At 38.7% G+C, this 18,676-nt stretch overlaps 1 protein-coding gene across 2 annotated transcripts in view; it reads right to left on the bottom strand.

The window, feature by feature from the left end:
• LOC105922322 (trimethylguanosine synthase) overlaps positions 1-18,676 on the bottom strand; it is a 351,997-nt gene that overhangs the window by 322,003 nt on the left and 11,318 nt on the right. For both annotated transcript variants that reach the window (XM_036134309.1, XM_036134308.1), the window contains exons 5-7: positions 15,329-15,473; positions 3,344-3,617; positions 1,218-1,370 (exon numbers count right to left, since the gene is read on the bottom strand). In XM_036134309.1, coding sequence (XP_035990202.1) covers positions 1,218-1,370; positions 3,344-3,617; positions 15,329-15,473 — 572 coding nt within the window. The remainder of the gene's footprint in view (positions 1-1,217; positions 1,371-3,343; positions 3,618-15,328; positions 15,474-18,676) is intronic.

The raw sequence follows: 18,676 nt of genomic DNA, 5'->3' as shown, positions 1-18,676 counted from the left end.
AATAAAAACTATCCGCGTCATTTAATTTATCGTCTATATCGTCTCTGCCTGTGTTTTTCTGTTTCTATTGATGACGCTGGATGAAAAGGCTTAACTCCGGTGCTATCCACTGACCCCTCCCCTTCCTAATTTTTTTTAGGAAGGGAAAAATGAGGAGGAAGGAGGAGTGGACTATCGCATCAGGTAGTCAGCGCACATCATTTTGTACTTCTGCAGCATGTAAAACATACATATCACAAGTGGCAATTCCACAAATGTACAGCAGTATTAAAGAGGACATACTGAAGGAGATACAAAACATTTAATTTTACTCTGCTACGTCGGATATGTGGTCAAGTTCAAATATGACACCCCTTATATGAGCTTGACCATTCACTATATAGCTGCAGACTGGACAGTTCAGACACAGGCTACATATCCAGAAAGAGAACAGGCTGATGCAGAACTGACAAAGTTCCTTCAAGAAGATGCTATTGATGCCTCTTGTGATCCCTTGATGTGGTGGTGTGACAATCAAAGAATCCTTTGATGGCAAACTTGGCCAAAAAATACATGTGTATTTGTGCAACAAGCACCAGTTCAGAGAGAATGTTTGGTACAGCTGGACACATTGCTACTCCTGCTCGGAATCTGTCTGACTAAAGTAGTTACAGATCTGCTTAAAGATTGTTGAGGCATCTAGTCTTATTTAAGAATCTGCTTTTGTTACTTTGCATTTTTTTTAATAAAATGGCAGTTTTGCCTATCTTTTTTAAAATCTAATGATATACAGACTTCATTATCTGTACTCTTTTGGTTGAATGTAGTTTTTATTTCCACCATGGTTTTATCTTGTGTTTAGTTTTTATTCAAGTGTATTTTTAGTTAACAGAGACTGAGAGTCCATTTGATTTTTATTTCTCGTTTTATTTTGTTAACCAGTTCCAGTGTAAAGTGTGTTTATCTTTGGCAGGAAATCGCAAACATTATTAAGTAATTTCCATTAAATCAGTGCAAAAAGGTCTTCAAACAATATTACAGTTTATCGCAATAATTTTTCAGACAATTAATCATTCAGAAAAATTTGTTATCGTGACAGGCCTACTTATGCTTTTACATCGATGCGAGTTACCCTTGAAATAATCAGACTAACTAAATGCAACTGGATGTTCCCACAGGACAGTGATCCCAAACACATTAAAACTGCTTTCTGACATGTGCCAGATATGTAGACTCACCTCGATCTAGCGTGATCCCTTCATCAAAGCGGGAAAAGAGTCTGTACCGTTGAGCCCAGTATTTAGCAAGTTCCGGATCAGCTGCCATCTCTGCGGGGACCTGCTGCTTTTTTCTTCTTTTACGGTTCTTTTTCACACGATTCACCCTCTGCCCTACAAAGGTGTACACGATCAGAAGAATAATTATCACACTGAAACAGTATGTATTCAACTAAACTGTGAGAACCAGGCAAATTGTGATTTTAAGGATTAATTTCACTACTCAACAACTCCAGTGCTTTCAGTCAATCCAAAATGTTATTAAACCTTAATATTGACCATTTAAGAAAGAAAAGGGATCTACAAAGGATTCGACACGTCACACGTCCAACCCACCCAGGCAATGCACTGTTTGTCCCACTTCCATCAGGTTAATGATTCAGGGACATTAAATCAAAACCCAATAGACTTAAAAACAACTTATTTCCCAAAGCTATGAAGGCCCACCCCTAGTTTGATATATTGTTCTAGTTTGAACACATTTTTTTATCTGAATATGCCCTAAATTCAGTCAACAATTGCACATTATATTTGTCCTTCTTATAAGGGTTTATTTTCTGCTGTACAGCTTAACTTTAAAGGTATACTATGCAACCGGGGTTGATTTTCCAGCGAGGCTCCCCCCAAAGGGCGAAAGTAAAAGTGCACTGTCATAAAGATGCTCAGCTGTTCTGGTTTCTCCGTCAAGCCAGGCGCGGTTGTTTTGAGCTTAGCAGACAGGCAAACGCAGCGAAAAGTCGAAAAAACGGCAGTACAAACAATGACTAACACAGTGAAAGTATGAACATCAGGGTTTCCCACAGCGCTATCTTGGCGAGGCAGCCGCCTCGCCAAACTCACGCTAACGCCTCACCAACATTCCAAAAAAAAATAATAAATAAATATTAAATAAATAATAAAAAAAACTCGATATGCTTGCATGTTTATTTGCCGTTAACACGCGGCTCTTTGTTGTTGCTTTCGCGCGTGGATATAGTGAATGGCAGGAAAAAAACACATGGAGTTCTCGCCGTAAAGCAAGACCGACTCTCGCGGTCTTGCACAAGGCTTCTGAGCCTGTGGGTGCGGGCCAAGGGCTCTTGCAATGCGGTACCGCGCACGTGACGTCACCGTCTCAAGAGCAACGCCCCTTTTGCCGCTTAGGTAGGGCATACAGGAGAGAACGCATACAGGAGAGAACGCACGGATAACAGATATGACCGACTTTACAGCCGTTAAACTTTCCCAAGACGATGTCCCAGGCGCACGGATTACTGGTCGCACTGTTGAAGAACACACCAACCTTCAGCTCAAACGATGGCTTGAGGTTCGATGGCTTAAAAAGACTGGAAAACTGGCCGAGATGATGAACGGTAAGCTTTGTTTTTTTTTCCTGCGCGGCGATCATGGCAGCGTCGGCCGTTTTTTTTGTTGTTGTTTGCAATCACCGTCCAGGAATGGGTATATGTTTAATGTTTGTCTTATTTGAAATGTTTTTGAGTAGTCTATCCTGGTAGCAGGGTATCATGTTAGCGCCTGCTACCATGATAGCCTATATGCTATCATGGTAGCAGGCGCTACTTTATTAACATGTCGGCCACCAAAATACTCTTACCTTGTACGGTATTTCCCCCACAGACCACCAGGGCGGCCGAGAAAACCTTTGTTCGACCTGAAATGACTCATTTAATCATCCAAAACGGTATGAACACATTAATTAACGGAAAAATGTTGCATAGTATGCCTTTAAATTTAGCATTTTCTTTTTGAGTGTTTTTGCATTTTTGAGGCTCTCTAAGAATGCTCATTCTTTGTTTTTCTATGGATGTCTGATTTGTGTCTGTGTATTAAATGTGTATTCTGAGCTCTCATCAAAATTTCATTATGGTTACAAAATGACAATAAAGATTTTTGGTTTTTGAATAAAACCTGGATAGTTATGCACACCTTAATATAAACTTATTGAACTCCTTAGATCACACCCTCCCTCATTATAAAAATAAATGTCATTAAATTATTACTTGCCTGGCAAGTGTGCTCACAGTCTATTGCATTAGTTTGAGAAGAGTAAACCAACATATTCCATTAATAAAAATAAAATTAATTACCTTCAAGGATGTTTGATGGAACAAGGTCCAGTTTCACTTTAAAAGTTATCGATCTCGTAGGATTCTCCTCCACCCTTGGCTCTTCCACAGACCTTTCAGTGAAGTCACAGGAGGTGTCGCACACATTGTACTCCATCATCTTAGTTTCTGAAGTGGATTCAGAATCGTATCCCTCTTCTTCCACAAGCTCATCGTTTTTTCTCTTAATTTTCTTGTCCTCTTTTTTATGTTTCATCTCCGTTTCCCTTTTCTTGTTTTGAAGAACGGTTTGAGCCTATAAAACAGTATCCTTGTATTTAAACTGTGGTGTAAAATGTCTACAAATAACTTACATATACACAAACACACATACATACATACATACATACATATATATAGATATAGATATATATCTATATATCTATATATAGATATATATTAGGGCTGTCAAAATAACGCGTTAATTTCGATTAATTAATTTAAAAAAAAAAAAGGATAAAAAAAAGAACGCAGATCATTTATATATATATATATACACATATATATACATATACACACATATATATAGATACAGATATAGACAGAGATACATAGAGATAGAGAGAGAGAAGATAGATACAGACAGAGAGATATATATACATAGATAGAGAGAGACAGATATATAGAGAGACAGAGAGAGATAGAGAGAGAGAGATAGAGAGATAGACATAGACAGAGAGACAGATAGATATAGAGATAGATAGATATAGATATATAGAGACAGATAGACAGAACACATAGATATAGACACACATAGAGATAGACAGATACATATAGAGAGATATATAGAGAGAGACAGAGACATAGACAGATATACAGATAGAGATACAGATATATAGATATAGAGATAGATAGAGATATATAGACAGATACATATATATACATAGACATAGATATAGAGAAATGTATAGAGAGACAACATAGAAGATATAATATACATATAAAAAAGATACAGATACATATAATAGACATATACAGACAATATAACGATAACTATACTACACAGACATAACATACTATAATATATATATATATTATAATATATTATAATATATATATATATATATAATATATATATATATATATATATATGGGGAGTGTTGACCTAGTGGTTAGAGCAGCGCCCGGTTCGATCCCCAGCGCCTGCACTCTGGGCCCCTGAGCAAAACCCTTAACCCCCGATTGCTCCCCTGGCGCCGCACATGGCAGCCCACTGCTCCCCTAGGAGGATGGGTTAAAAGCAGAGAACACACACACGTACACACATATATATTAGGGCTGTCAGTTTTAACGCATTAACTTTGTTAGACCATAACACAGACAATTTTTTTAACGTGTGTTAATCACACGTCAAAACACACACACCGTTCCTAATGTTTTTTTCCCCCACAGCACTCTCCGGACTGTGTTATTTTTACCCTCGGCACTTTCCGTAGTTCCAAGAATGCTAAAGACTGTAGCAAAACAGACCCCCGCTGACTGTTGCCAAATCCACTTATTTTTTGCGACTTTGAGCTTCTTTTTTCTAAAGTCACTTGTAAATTCCATGAGTGGCGGTTACGGTTTTTTGGGCTTGTTTCTGGAAGTGAAGTCACTTTTTTGGGTTCTAAAATAAGAAACGATAAACACGAGTTATAAAGAGACCTGCTTGCGCTATAGACACATAAACAGCTGAAATATCCCTCCGCTCAATACGTGCTGGAGCGCATCCTCCTCTAGAATGACATAGGAGCGGAAGAAGTAAGGGCAGAAGGAGCAACTCTGCCCGTATTTTCTGCAGTTTACAGCTGAAAGTAGATTACGCGGTGCAGATCACTATTTTGAGCAGAGATTTGTTCTGAAGATGAGTTTTTACACCCTGATAACATTGCAGAATCCCAACCAATAAACGATACTAAAATGTTTATTAAGTCTCTAATTCAGCCTTAGTATTTGACAAACTACGGCTGAATCACGATGCCAACTGAAGTACCCTGGAGTTCCAGTGTCAGCACATGAAGCTGTGCTAAACAGTTCTCTTTCAAGTGTATCAAGCTCCTGCCCAGTTGCAAGCACAGTGTAAGACTCTGGAATGACCTGGAAATTTTAAACCTTTCCTAGGCTTGAAAAAAACTGTATGAATCAGAATGCGAAAATATAAACAGAAATTATTGTTGTTGGTTTGAAAGCTCAGGATTATATGGGTGTGCGAGAGAGTGAAAAATGAACAATAAAATTTGTGACTTTATTAAAATGTAAAATTAGTATTACTTTATATGTAAATGTTTAATACAATGTCTATCTTTGTTTAAGAGGCAAACAAAATATTTTGGCATGAAATATTTATTTATTTACACATATGTTTACAAATTGCGTAAAAATCAGGGCGTTATGATTAGCGATTTACTCAATATTGGCAAGAGTTTAACATTTTATGGCACTAGGATGTTATTATTCCAATTCTGAAAAGTGCTTGAAAATAAATGTACAAGCATGTTTTTTACTAGTGTCATTTATTGCAAAATTCTATATTAAAATTACCAAATAGGCTTTTACACTTTCAGAAACTATGCGATTAATTTGCAATTAATCTCGAGTTAATTATTTAAATTATCATGTCCTCAACATCCAGCTCCTTGCTGGAGTCGACATTCAGATAAACTCCTCTCCAAAATGACCACACAGACAAGAGACCTTGCGTTGACTCTTGACTGAAGCCAGTTGGAGTAGGAGTTTATCTGAATGTCGACTCCAGCAAGGCGCTGGAGGTTGAGGACATGACAGTATAACAACACTTTCTGGCAGACCACCTTCTACATAGAAGAACTAGTCAACTGGAAAACCCAGCTCATCAAAAGTAAGCAAAGTGCTTTAGTCATGTCAAGGAAAAGCTCCACATCAGGATCTCTTAAAACAAGATCACGCATCTCAGGCTCGTCTACGCAGTCTACAAGTTCGGCAGCCAGCAAAACAGCTGCAGCATTGGCACGTGCAAAAGCAGCATTTGTTGAGAAAGAAATTAAACTGAGGATACAACAAGCAGAGCTTGAGGCATCAACACAGCTTCAAAAAACACATTTAGAGGCTTCACTGGATAAAGTTTGTTCGCAGAAAAAGGCTGCAGCTGCAAAGGCTAAAGCAGAAGTTTTAGAGTCAGCTGTGGAACAGCATAGTGAGACCATCAGTGAAATAGACGTTCATAATGAGGATCCAGAATCATGCACACAGGAATATGTAGAGGGAGCTATCCAAAGTGAAGGCATGCCTAAATGCAACCAACCCAATATGGACCTATACATGACTCTAACCACATAATCTGTGCACCAGGAATGGCATTGCCAGTTCAGCCAAAACCCGAACCTCCCATAACAACACAAGCTCAGATCCAATCACCACTTCACAAAGCAGTCAAGATTAAATGGAAAATCTATGCCAAAAAATTAGCAAAACACAAATTCTTTGGATAATCCAACAGACACTTTCTACAGTAGGACAGACTATAGAAACAGGACTGACAACTTGCCTTAGTCAGAGAATGCTTGCTACACCAATGATGGTCCGCAAATGAGTCAATGTGATGAAAGTAAATGCATGTCAGACCTTGTTAGATTTATTGCACGACGTGAGCTAGTCTCCACAGGTCTCACACAGTTTAATGATCGCCCGGAATGCTTTAGGGCCTGGAGGGCATCCTTTTTGAGTGCCATCAGAGATTTAAACCTCTCAGCCAATGAACAGCTCGATCTTTTAGTTAAATGGCTGGGGAAAGACTCAGCAGAACATGCTAGACGAATAAGAACGATGCATGTGAATTACCCTGAGTATGGACTCAGGGCAGTTTGGGATAGACTAAATGAGTGTTATGGGGCTTCAGAGGTGGTTGAGAACTCCTTGTTCAAAAGGTTGGAGAGTTTTCCCAAAATCTCTAATAAAGACCATCACAAATTAAGAGAACTTGGAGATTTGTTAATGGAGATAGAGGCAGCTAAGGTGGATGGTGATCTATTAGGTCTGAGTTACTTAGACACGCCATGTGGTATTAACCCTGTTGTGCAGAATTTGGCATTCTATTTACAAAAAAAGTGGCTAACATCTGGATTCCAATATAAAGAGGAACACAAGGTTCTCTATCCTCCATTCAGTTTATATGTGAACTTTGTGTGTAATCAAGCAAAGATGAGGACTGATCCTAGTTTTATGCTGACGACATTGAATAATGATTCAACTGAGCACCATAGGCAAGTCCTGAGAACTGATGGTCATAAGCCTCTTGCTGTACCGAAGACCGGGGTTTTTACCAAGACATTACCTGGACAGCAATGTGGCTCTGCTCAAACCAGTGATCCATCTGCAAGTAGACCCATCATAACAGATGATCCAGCCAAATATTGTGTGCTACACAACAAACTTCATCCTCTTTCTAAATGTAAAACTTTCAGGGGGATGCTCATTGAAGAAAGAAAGGCAATTCTAAAGAAATATGGGATTTGCTTTAAGTGTTGCAAAGCTCTACATTTGGCAAGGAACTGTGAAGAAGATATAATATGTACAGAGTGTGGAAGTAAAAAACATGTTACAGTCCTACATTCAGGGACTGCACCGTGGTCGAACACCCCAGACTCTCCTATACCAGAGAACGGCGGGGAGAGAATAAATGACAAGAAGGAAAAGGCTGTTTCCATGACATGCACCAAAATTCGTGGCAAGGAGATCTCCAGACGTTCCTGTTCTAAAATAAGTCTTGTGAAAGTATTTCCTGCTGGTTGTCCCGAGGCTGCAATTAAGATGTATGCAATATTGGATGATCAAAGTAATAGATCGCTTGCACGGTATACATTTTTTGATCTGTTCAATGTATCTGGGATAGCCAGGTAGACAGAAGGTAGACAGGCTTGTGGTTTCATGGTCGAGGCTAACGATGGCAGCATTCAGCTTTCTTTACCAACATTAATTGAGTGTAACGAGATCCCAAATAATCATTCGGAAATCCCGACACCCGAAGTGGCACTGAACCATAGCCACTTGAAACCCCTTGCAAAGTATATCCCCCAGCTTGAGGAGCAAGCCCTATTGTGCTCTTATTAGGTAGAGACATTATTAGAGTACATAAGGCTAGGAAACAAGTAAATGGCCCACATAAAGCACCGTATGCCCAAAAACTGGATTTGGGTTGGGTGATTGTTGGTGATGTATGCACTGGAGATGTTCATAAGCCATCTGTGGTGACCTCCTGTTACACCAACATCTTAAAAAATGGACGCCCCTCTCTATTTGAGCCAGGTCCAAAGAGTTACACAGTTAAAGAGTGATATCACTGATGACCCAATCTCAGTTTCTTCTTTAAACAAAGGCTTCATCGTTTGTGCAGGCTCCAATGTTGATGTCTTTCACCAAACAAAGGATGATGATTTTGAGGCTCCTTCAATAGAGGACATTCAATTCCTTACTATCACGGACAGAGAAGTATAGCAGGATGAAAAGAACAACTGGGTCGATCCTCTTCCTTTCAGGACATGGTGACCACGGCTTCCAGACAACCGCTTACAGGCACTCAAGCGACTCCATTCACTGCAGCGAAATTTCAGAAGGAAACCTGAGATGAAACAGCAGTTCTTCGACTTTATGGAGAGATCTTTAGGAATGGGCATGCAGAAGAGGCACCTCCGCTGAAACCCGGCGAGGAGCATTGGTATTTGCCTTCCTTTGGGGTTTTTCATCCAAAAAAGCCATCTCAAATAAGGGTTGTCTTTGACTCTAGTGCACAGCATAACAGACCTTCCTTAAACCAGGTACTTTTGACAGGACCTGACCTCAATAATAGCCTTATCGGGGTTCTTCTGAGGTTCAGAAAGGCACCAATAGCCTTTTCAGTAGACATACACCAAATGTTTTACTGTTTCACTGTGAAACCGGAAGACCGCAATTTTCTCCGGTTTCTCAGAATAACGACCCTGAAGGAGAGGTAACAGATTACCGCATGAAGGTCCACGTTTTTGGAAATAGCCCTTCCCCCGCAGTAGCTATTTACTGTCTTAGAAGAGCAGCAGAGGCCGGTCAAAAGGATTTTGGAGAAGATGCTAGACAATTTGTTGTCCGTGATTTCTATATGGACGATGGCCTGAAATCTCTTTCTTCTCCAGAGGATGCCATCAGCCTTCTGAGAAGGACGCAGGAAATGTTAGCTTTTTTTAAATCTCAAGCTAAAAAAACTGGCCTCTAACAGTAAAAGAGTTATGGAAGCTTTTTCCTGCGAGGATCATGCTACAAACCTGAAAGACCTGGATCTTGATTCCGATAATCTGCCAATGCAACACAGTTTGGGTTTGCTGTGGGACTTGGATTCAGACAGTTTTACTTACCAAGTTCAAGAGGAGAGGAAAGCATTCACTCAGCGTGGAATCCTTTCCACTATAAACAGTCTGTATGACCCTATGGATCCGTTCATTCTTGCACCTGCAACATTGTTAACACAGAAAGTGGGTCCTTGTCCGGCTCCTGTAGGAGACTATAGGCCCGTTTACACTACACTTTTTTAACCAAGCCGAGAGCAGTCCGAGCTCGGTAACCGAGATAACTCTTGTGTGTAAATGGTCAGCAGACTTAACCGGACCGTGCTAGACATAATCGGACCTCGCTAACTGCAGACCAATATTTTACAGAAATATTTTACATTTAATAAAGTCATAAGTCATAACACATGACTTTATTTAAATGTAAAATGTATTAATTTATATGTAAATGCTTAATACCATTTCTATATTTGTTTAGGAGGGAAAAAATTATTTCGGCATTAAATATTTATTTACAAGCGGCTGAAATGAGTTTTCTCCGTAGTGTGTCTGGGCTCTCCCTTAGAGATAGGGTGAGGAGCTCAGTCATCCGGGGAGGACTCAGAGTAGAGCCGCTGCTCCTCCACGTCGAGAGGAGCCAGTTGAGGTGGCTCAGGCATCTGGTTAGGATGCCTCCTGGACGCCTCCCTGGTGAGGTGTTCCGGGCACGTCCCACCGGGAGGAGGCCCAGGGGAAGACCCAGGACACGCTGGAGGGACTATGTCTCCCAGCTGGCCTGGGAACGCCTTGGGATTCCCCGGGAGGAGCTGGCCCAAGTGGCCGGGGAGAGGGACGTCTGGGCCTCCCTACTGAAGCTGCTACCCCCGCGACCCGACCCCGGATAAGCGGAAGAAGACGGACGGACATAAGTTTTATTCATTTTTTCACTCTCTCACACTCATCTAATCCTGAGCTTTCGCACCAACAATAATTTCTTTGTATATTTTTGCATTCTGTTTATATCCACATTCAAACAAATTTTTTTTAAGCCTGGAAAAAGGTTTAAAATTTCCAGGTCATTCCAGAGTCTTACACTTTGCTTGCAACTGGGCCAGGAGCTTATAACTTGCATGTGCTGACACTGAAACTCCAAGTACTTCATTTGGCAACGTGATTCAGCCTTAGTTTGTCAAATACAGAAACAAATAATTAATAAGTATTAAAGTATGCTCTATGGGTTGGGTTTCTGCAACATTATCAGGGTGTAAAAACTCATCCCCATAACCAATCTCTGCTCAAAATGGTGATCTGCACCGCAAAATCTACTTTCAGCAGGTATCACCGGTTATTGTTAACGTAAACTGCAGAAAATATGGGCAACATTGCTCCTTCTGCCTTTACTACCGTCGGCTCCTATGTCAGTCTAGAGGAGGATGCGCTCTAATGCATTATGAGGTGGAGGGATATTTCAGCTGGTAGCGCAAGCAGGTCTCTTTATAACTTGTGTTTATCGTCATTTATGTTAGAGCCCAAATAAGTGACTTCACTTTCAGAAACAAGCCTGCGACTCATGAAATTTACAAGCGACTTTAGGAAAAAGAAGCTCAAAGTCGCATAAAATATGTGAATTTGGCAACAGTGAGCGCAGGTCTGTTTTGCTACAGTCTTTAGCATTATAGCATTCTTGGAACAACGGAAAGCGCCGAGGGTAAGTCTGGAGAGCGCTGCAGGTAAAAATCATAAGGAACGGTGTTTGTGTTTTGATGCGCAATTAACGTACGTCAAAAAAATTGTCGGCGTTATAATCTAACAAAGTTAACGCCTTAAAACTGACAGCCCTAATATATATATATATATATATATATACACACACACACACACATACATATATATATATATATATATATATATATATATATATATATATATATATATATATATATATATGTACTCTGCCCCCACAGCATGGAACAATCTTCAGAAAGACTGGAAGTTGAAGGATTTGATTCCGATTGGACATTTTAAACGATTGCTCAAAGGTTTGGAAATGAGATCTATGGTTTGTAACTGTTTTATGAAATTCTAATTTAGATAGATGTTATTGTAAACTGTAATGCAAATTGTAATGTAATCTTTTGCCGCTATCTTGGCCAGGACTCCCTTGAAAAAGAGATTGTTAATCTCAATGGGACTTTTCCTGGTTAAATAAAGGAATAATAAAATAAAAAAAATAATATACACACACACACATATATATATATATATATATATATACATATATATATATATATATATATATATATATATATATATATATATATATATATATATATATATAATATATATATATACATATATATATATATATATATATATATATCCATACATATATATATATATATATATATATACATATATATATATATATATACATACATATATACATACATATATACATACATATATATATATATATACATACATATATATATACAGACATATATATATATATATATATATATATATACATACATACATACATATATTATATAATATATATATATATATATATATATATATATATATATATATATATATATATATATATATATAAGGGCTGTCAAAATAACGCGTTAATTTTGATTAATTAATTTTAAAAGAAATGACGGATTAAAAAAAATAACGCAGATTAATCGGTGAGGCGCGCCTCCCCTGGTGGGGCGCCAAAGAGTCACAGGGGAGGTGCGAGAAGACAGAGAAAAAGACAGCGCTGCTGCTTAACTCTGTGAAACAGTGTAGCGATATTCGTGTCTTCTGTTTGAGCGCGCAGGAACCAATCCAAGCGCACAGTGAAACAACTCTTAACGCTCAAAACCGGTCTAGCACGGTCTGAAAAACTCTTCTCAACCCACTGTCCTCGCGGTGAGTTCCATCTCTGCTCGCGCGCTACTTTGCTTGCGCGCACCTGCTCGTTCCAAGCTCAACACCAGCTGTGCGCTCCCTCGGCTGTTAAAGCCGATCACAGACAGTTTTTTTTCCATCCAAACAGAGTATGGCTTGCAAATACTGCATTCAGATGAATTAAATCAAAATGCTGCAGGCTGCAGCCTTTGGCAGAAATTACTAAACATCACCGAGGGATTGAAGAAAAACAAATAAAAAGTGTCATATTTTAGCCTAAAATATTTAGGCTAAAGTATTTAGACTAAAATATTAGAGTTAGTAAGTGAGGTGTGAAAAAGAGACAAAATGTTTTTGTCTCTTTTCTTTCCAGCTTCTGGGAGGTGATGGAAAAGTTTAGTCTGATCATAATCATCATGGTCATCATTATTTAAAGAGCACTTTTACACGAGGTAAAACAAAGTGCCAAACATTAGAAATACATCAGATAAGAGATAACAACTAATAAAATAGCACTAGGTCTAAATTGTGTATAATTAGCCTAAAAAGTAGATTGGAATATGGAATATGTTGACGTCTGTTAAATTCAGGTTATCTTTGTTATTATTATTTCAGTTAATGTCTCCTGTTGACGTGAGTTCAGTTTGACATTGGCATCTGTTTAGTTCAGTTTGTCTGCTGTTGAAAACAATTGTTTATGAATTTGATCTAATGACTCAATTTTTAAACTAAGCCCTCTGTCGGTGATGTTTCAGTAAAAGTAGCATGTAAGATGGAAATATTTGGATGGATGTTTTATGAATAGGCCTTTTACATGAATGTACTTTGTTAAAATAAATACAATAAAAAAAACATGTGTTGGGCTATCAGTTGTTTTTGAAACACAGCATTCTAGGAACACAAAAGAAAGATGCATTTACTGCAGGGACCTGTGTGGGGTAGGTTTGTGGTTGGGGGGGGGGGGGGGGGAGTGGAGGGGGTGGCGTGGGTATCTTTACCTATTCCAAGGGGAGGCTCACATTCAATGAATTTGAAAAGCCCTGGTATAGGGTAGTTCACTGCTATTGTTTTCATCCGGGTTTTTCATGCCTGCGCGCCGGACTGGAAGGCAGAAGGCGAGCACAGTGGCAGACCAAACAGAGCAAACGACGAGTTCTCGACGTATTTTTCTTCTTTAGATAATGTATCACAAGATCGTTTTAAGAGTAAGTTGATGGTATCAGATTGCCAGATACCATCCAGATACCGTCCAGATAGCGAGTCTGTGAATGCTGGCCAAACGATTTAGTCCGGCCCGGTGGCCAAATGCATTATCAGTATTCAACGGATAATGCATTAGATACAGCCGATACTTTAATGTATCTAATGCTGATTATTCATTGAATCATTTGAATTTAAATATTTAAAATACTTTCACAGCAAAAATTATATGCGATTAATTTAGATTAATTAATTACAGAGTATGTAATTAATTAGATTAATTTTTTTAATTGATTGACAGCCCAAATATATATAGATGCGTATACATTCCTTTTAGGCAGGGAATAAATGGGAGAACAACATACTGTGTGAAAGTTTACATCTGGATGTATCCCACAATAATTTACGCTTTTCAAAACAAGTCTGTAAGCTGCGCCGCTTATGTTACGCAGCCAGTGTATTTCCTTCTTAAGGTGACCAGATTGGATGTCTCTAATTAAAACTGGGGATGTCTCTGATTTTTTTAAGCACAGAATCTCTGCCTGGGGGGTTGGTTTGTATGAACTGCAACTCCAACGGGGCCGGGAATGTGCATTCGGTAAAACTCTACTACGTCGGGACAGCGGCAATACTGGGTAAAAACCTGTTGTTGCGCTAAACCTTTTCACTCCATCATGATACCCTGAAACTGCATCATCTGGAAACCCCATGAGAGAAAAAATTATCCCCCTACGTCTGCTTTATACGTGGCACATTTGCACAGGAAAACCAAACCCTGAGATTTTACTGAAATTTACAGACATCTGTAGCCTATCACTGTCTGAATGGGGCGGACTGAACCGACCTGAATCCCTTATTAAATTCAGGAGGAAGTGCAGGGTAAGCCCTGCACTTCCTCCTGCTTCATGGCTACTGCTGTCTTCCTGACTAGTGAGCTCCGGTTGGCATTTTCGTTTATTCGTTTATTTATTTTCATTTTTGTCTTAAAAAAAGTACTGAGTACCAGAAGAAATAACAATCCACTTTGCAGCCAAAATCAACATGCAGTGGTACGGAAGATGGAAGGTTTTAGAACTGGTGATTGGCATCACACTCATTTTTAATCAATCCTGTGCTCATCTGTAAAAATGTACTGCACAAACAATTTGTGACTACCCTGGGTAATCACAGCATACCCATCGGCTGACTCTAAGAGAGACCCATCACTTCAGTGACTATCATGATCATACCGACAACATCTGGTGGCAACTAATGAAAATCTCACTGCTGAAAAAGGTTTCTCCTCTGACAAAGGAACAACAGGTTATCAGGAGTACTCGGGAATTCCCAAAGTTATTGAATATCTTCTTTGAATTAATGTGTTGCATTTAATACCACATAATTTAATATTTTTAGCTACTTTTGGCCCTGTATTTATTCATTTTTTGAGTCTTACTTATTTCTGTATGTATTCTGAATTATGGCAGGATTGGTCCTCCATATTGGTACTCAAGACCTGAATATGTCAAATGAAAATCTGCTGAAATCTTGCCACTGAAAACCATGTACGAAACTGACTAAAACAGGCAAGTTATGGGACAATAAAATAATAATGTCAAAACAGTTTAGATAAGATTACCTTGTACAGCAAGGGGCTACCGGCACTTGTGCTGCCTCCATCCATCTCTGTGAATCTGATGTGTTTGTTGATACTGCTGACAACCTTGTTAATTCTCTGAGGCTTTGGACCATTAAAGTCTTTATATCTTATTACAGAGTCAAACCTGAAAACACAAACAAAAAGGTTTCCACTACTCAATGACAAATCACACATGAATTACATTAACATCATTTTGTTAAGATTGTTAAATGTTACATACTTTTGCACTCTGAACAAAGAAAGCAGATCAAAAAATTTAATAAATCACTTTGGCACAATGTTTTTTTTACATATTTTGTTCCTTGTTCTTCCTTTTGGGAACCAATATCACATAGCAAGTTGACAGGGGATGCTTCTTTTTTTTTATTCTGAAGATTATATTGCTATATCAGCAATTTTTTTAATGGCCAAAAAGGGTCCATGTGTCTTTTGGTCATTGGATTTTCGTTTCAGTAACAGGAATTAAAAAAACAAAAACAAATGGCGATTTGATATTTGTTTTAAAATACAAAAAAGAAAATCGAAATGCAAAGGGTTTCTCTTTTTCAATGTCAAAAAGGGAAATGTAAAATTTGAAAAATTATTTGAATTTAATTTTCCATTTCGACTTCAGTCGATATGTGTTAGCTGATATAATTTCTTACAGCTTTATGTGATATTTTTCTATTCAGGTCTGCTGGTAAATATGGAAATATATATTTTAGTTAGAGTCACTGTTTAGCCTGAATAACTACTAAAACAATAGCAAACAGGCTTAAACATCCTTGCTGTTGCGATGACCCGGATAAACAATTGTTTTTTCGAGTGACCACTTTCACTTACACACGACCGATTAAGATCTCGAGATGCTACTGATCAAAATCACTGTCACTATTAATATTCTGAATGGATAGCATGCAGCTATAAGAAGAATGTGATGAATGTAACACTCCTTAACATTCAGACTCAATAAATAATTTTCTTTTGATAACAGATTTGTTACTTTTAAAAGTGTGAAGTTGGATTAATTCAATTCAATTCAATTTTATTTATTCATGAAACATGTCATCTCAAGGCACTTTACAAAGTCAAGTTCAATCATATTGTACAGATTGGGTCAGATTATACAGATTGGTCAAAAATTTCCTATATAAGGAAACCAGTTGATTGCATCAAAGTCCCGACAAGCAGCATTCACTCCTGGGCAAGCATAGAGCCACAGGGAGAGTCGTCTGCATTGTACATGGCTTTGCTGCAATCCCTCATACTGAGCAAGCATGGAACGACATTGGGAAGAAAAACTCCCCATTAACGGGAAGGAAAACCTCCAGCAGAACCGGGCTCAGTATGAACGGTCATCTGCCTCGACCGACTGGGGGTTACAGAAGACAGAGAAGAGACACAACAAGAGAGACAAAAAAGCACAGAAACACACATTGATCCAGTAATCTGTTTTACATTAGATGGTAATAGCGGGTGATCTGTCTTCTCTGGATGATGTCAAAGTTAATAGAACGCCAGACTAGGTGTACCTACTATGAAGATAAAAGAGAGAGAACAGAAAGTTAAAGCAGAAATGACAACACGTAATGCATAATTGAAGAACAGTAGAACTCTATAGAGTGAGAAAATTAGATCCTGATGTCCTCCAGTAGCCTAAGCCTATAGCAGCATAACTATAAAGGTAGCTCAGAGTAACATGAGCCACTCTAGTTATAAGCTTTGTCAAAAAGGAAAGTTTTAAGATTAGCCTTAAAAGTAGACACAGTATCTGCCTCATGGACCAAAACTGGGAGTTGGTTCCACAGTAGAGGAGCCTGATAGCTAAAGGATCTGCCTCCCATTCTACTTTTAGACACTCTAGGAACCACCAGCAGACCTGCAGTCTGAGAGCGAAGTGCTCTGTTAGGAACATACGGGGTAATCAGAGCTCTGATATATGATGGAGCTTGATTATTAAGGGCTTTATACGTTAGAAGAAGAATTTTAAATTATTTTCTTGATTTAACAGGAAGCCAATGAAGGGAAGCTAAAATTGGAGAAATATGATCCCGCTTGTTGATTTTCATCAGAACTCTTGCTGCAGCATTTTGAATCAGCTGAAGGCTTTGAACTGCATTTTGTGGACTTCCTGATAGTAAAGAATTACAATAGTCCAGGCTTGAAGTAACAAATGCATGGACTAGTTTTTCAGCATCACTCCTGGACAGAATGTTTCTAATTTTGCCGATATTCCGGAGGTGAAAAAAGGAAACTCTGGAAACCTGTTTAATATGGGATTTAAATGACATGTCTTGGTCAAAAATAACACCAAGATTTTTTACTTTATTATCAGAAGCCAAGTCAATGCCACCCAGATTAAGTGATTGGTTAAGAAGTTTATTTTTTTAGGATTACAACTTCGGTCTTGTCAGAATTTAGATGCAGGAAATTTAAAGTCATCCAGCTTTTGATGTCATCAAGACATGACTGCAGTCGAAGTAATTGATTGGATTCATCAGGATTTATGGATAAATATAGCTGAGTGTCATCAGCATAACAGTGGAAATGAATCCCATGCTGTCTGATAATTTTGCCGATCGGAAGCATATATATAGTAAAGAGAATTGGTCCAAAAACATAAAACAACTGTAAAGTTTATCCAAAGTATGTGTGAGTTTTGGGGTAGCACAAATATACAAAAAAAGCTTGATACCGCTCATATGTTGCAATACATTGTTTTTTGCAATGACTATCGTTTCAAATCCAAAAAATCATGTGGTGTATGTGCGCTTTGATATTTAATAACAAATTAGACCACAGTCTCTCTCTCTCTCTCTCACACACACACACACACACACACACACAGGATCAGCACGCACAAGGCAGCTGGACCAGATAACATACCTGGACATGTACTCAGGGGCATGAGCGGAGCAGCTCGTTGGGGTTTTTACAGACCCTCAACACTGCTGGAAGCGAAAAATGTATTCGCTTCCTTGCCTTCAACTTTTCTGGGAAAGCAGTCTACAAGGTTTAGGAGTGTGTTTATGGGAATTGTTGACCATTCTTCCAGAAACGCATTTTTGAAGTCACATACTGATGTTATGTTGGGTTGAGGTCAGGGCTCTGTATATGCCAGGGAAGTTCATCCACACCAAACTCTCCCATTCATGTATTTATGGACCTTGCTTTGTGCTCTGGTGGTTAGATGTCACGTTGCAAGAGGCAGGGGTCAGCTCCAAACTGTTCCCACAAAATTGGGAGCCTGGAATTGTCCAAGATGTCTTGGTCTGCTGAAGCATCCAGAGTTTCTCTCATTGGAACTATGGGGCCAAGCCCAGCTCCTGAAAAACAGCCCCACACCAT

The sequence above is a fragment of the Fundulus heteroclitus genome, unplaced genomic scaffold, assembly GCF_011125445.2.
Source record: "Fundulus heteroclitus isolate FHET01 unplaced genomic scaffold, MU-UCD_Fhet_4.1 scaffold_79, whole genome shotgun sequence".
In the NCBI taxonomy this organism is placed as follows: Eukaryota; Metazoa; Chordata; class Actinopteri; order Cyprinodontiformes; family Fundulidae; genus Fundulus; species Fundulus heteroclitus.
This window is presented reverse-complemented; position numbering and strand designations above follow the sequence as displayed.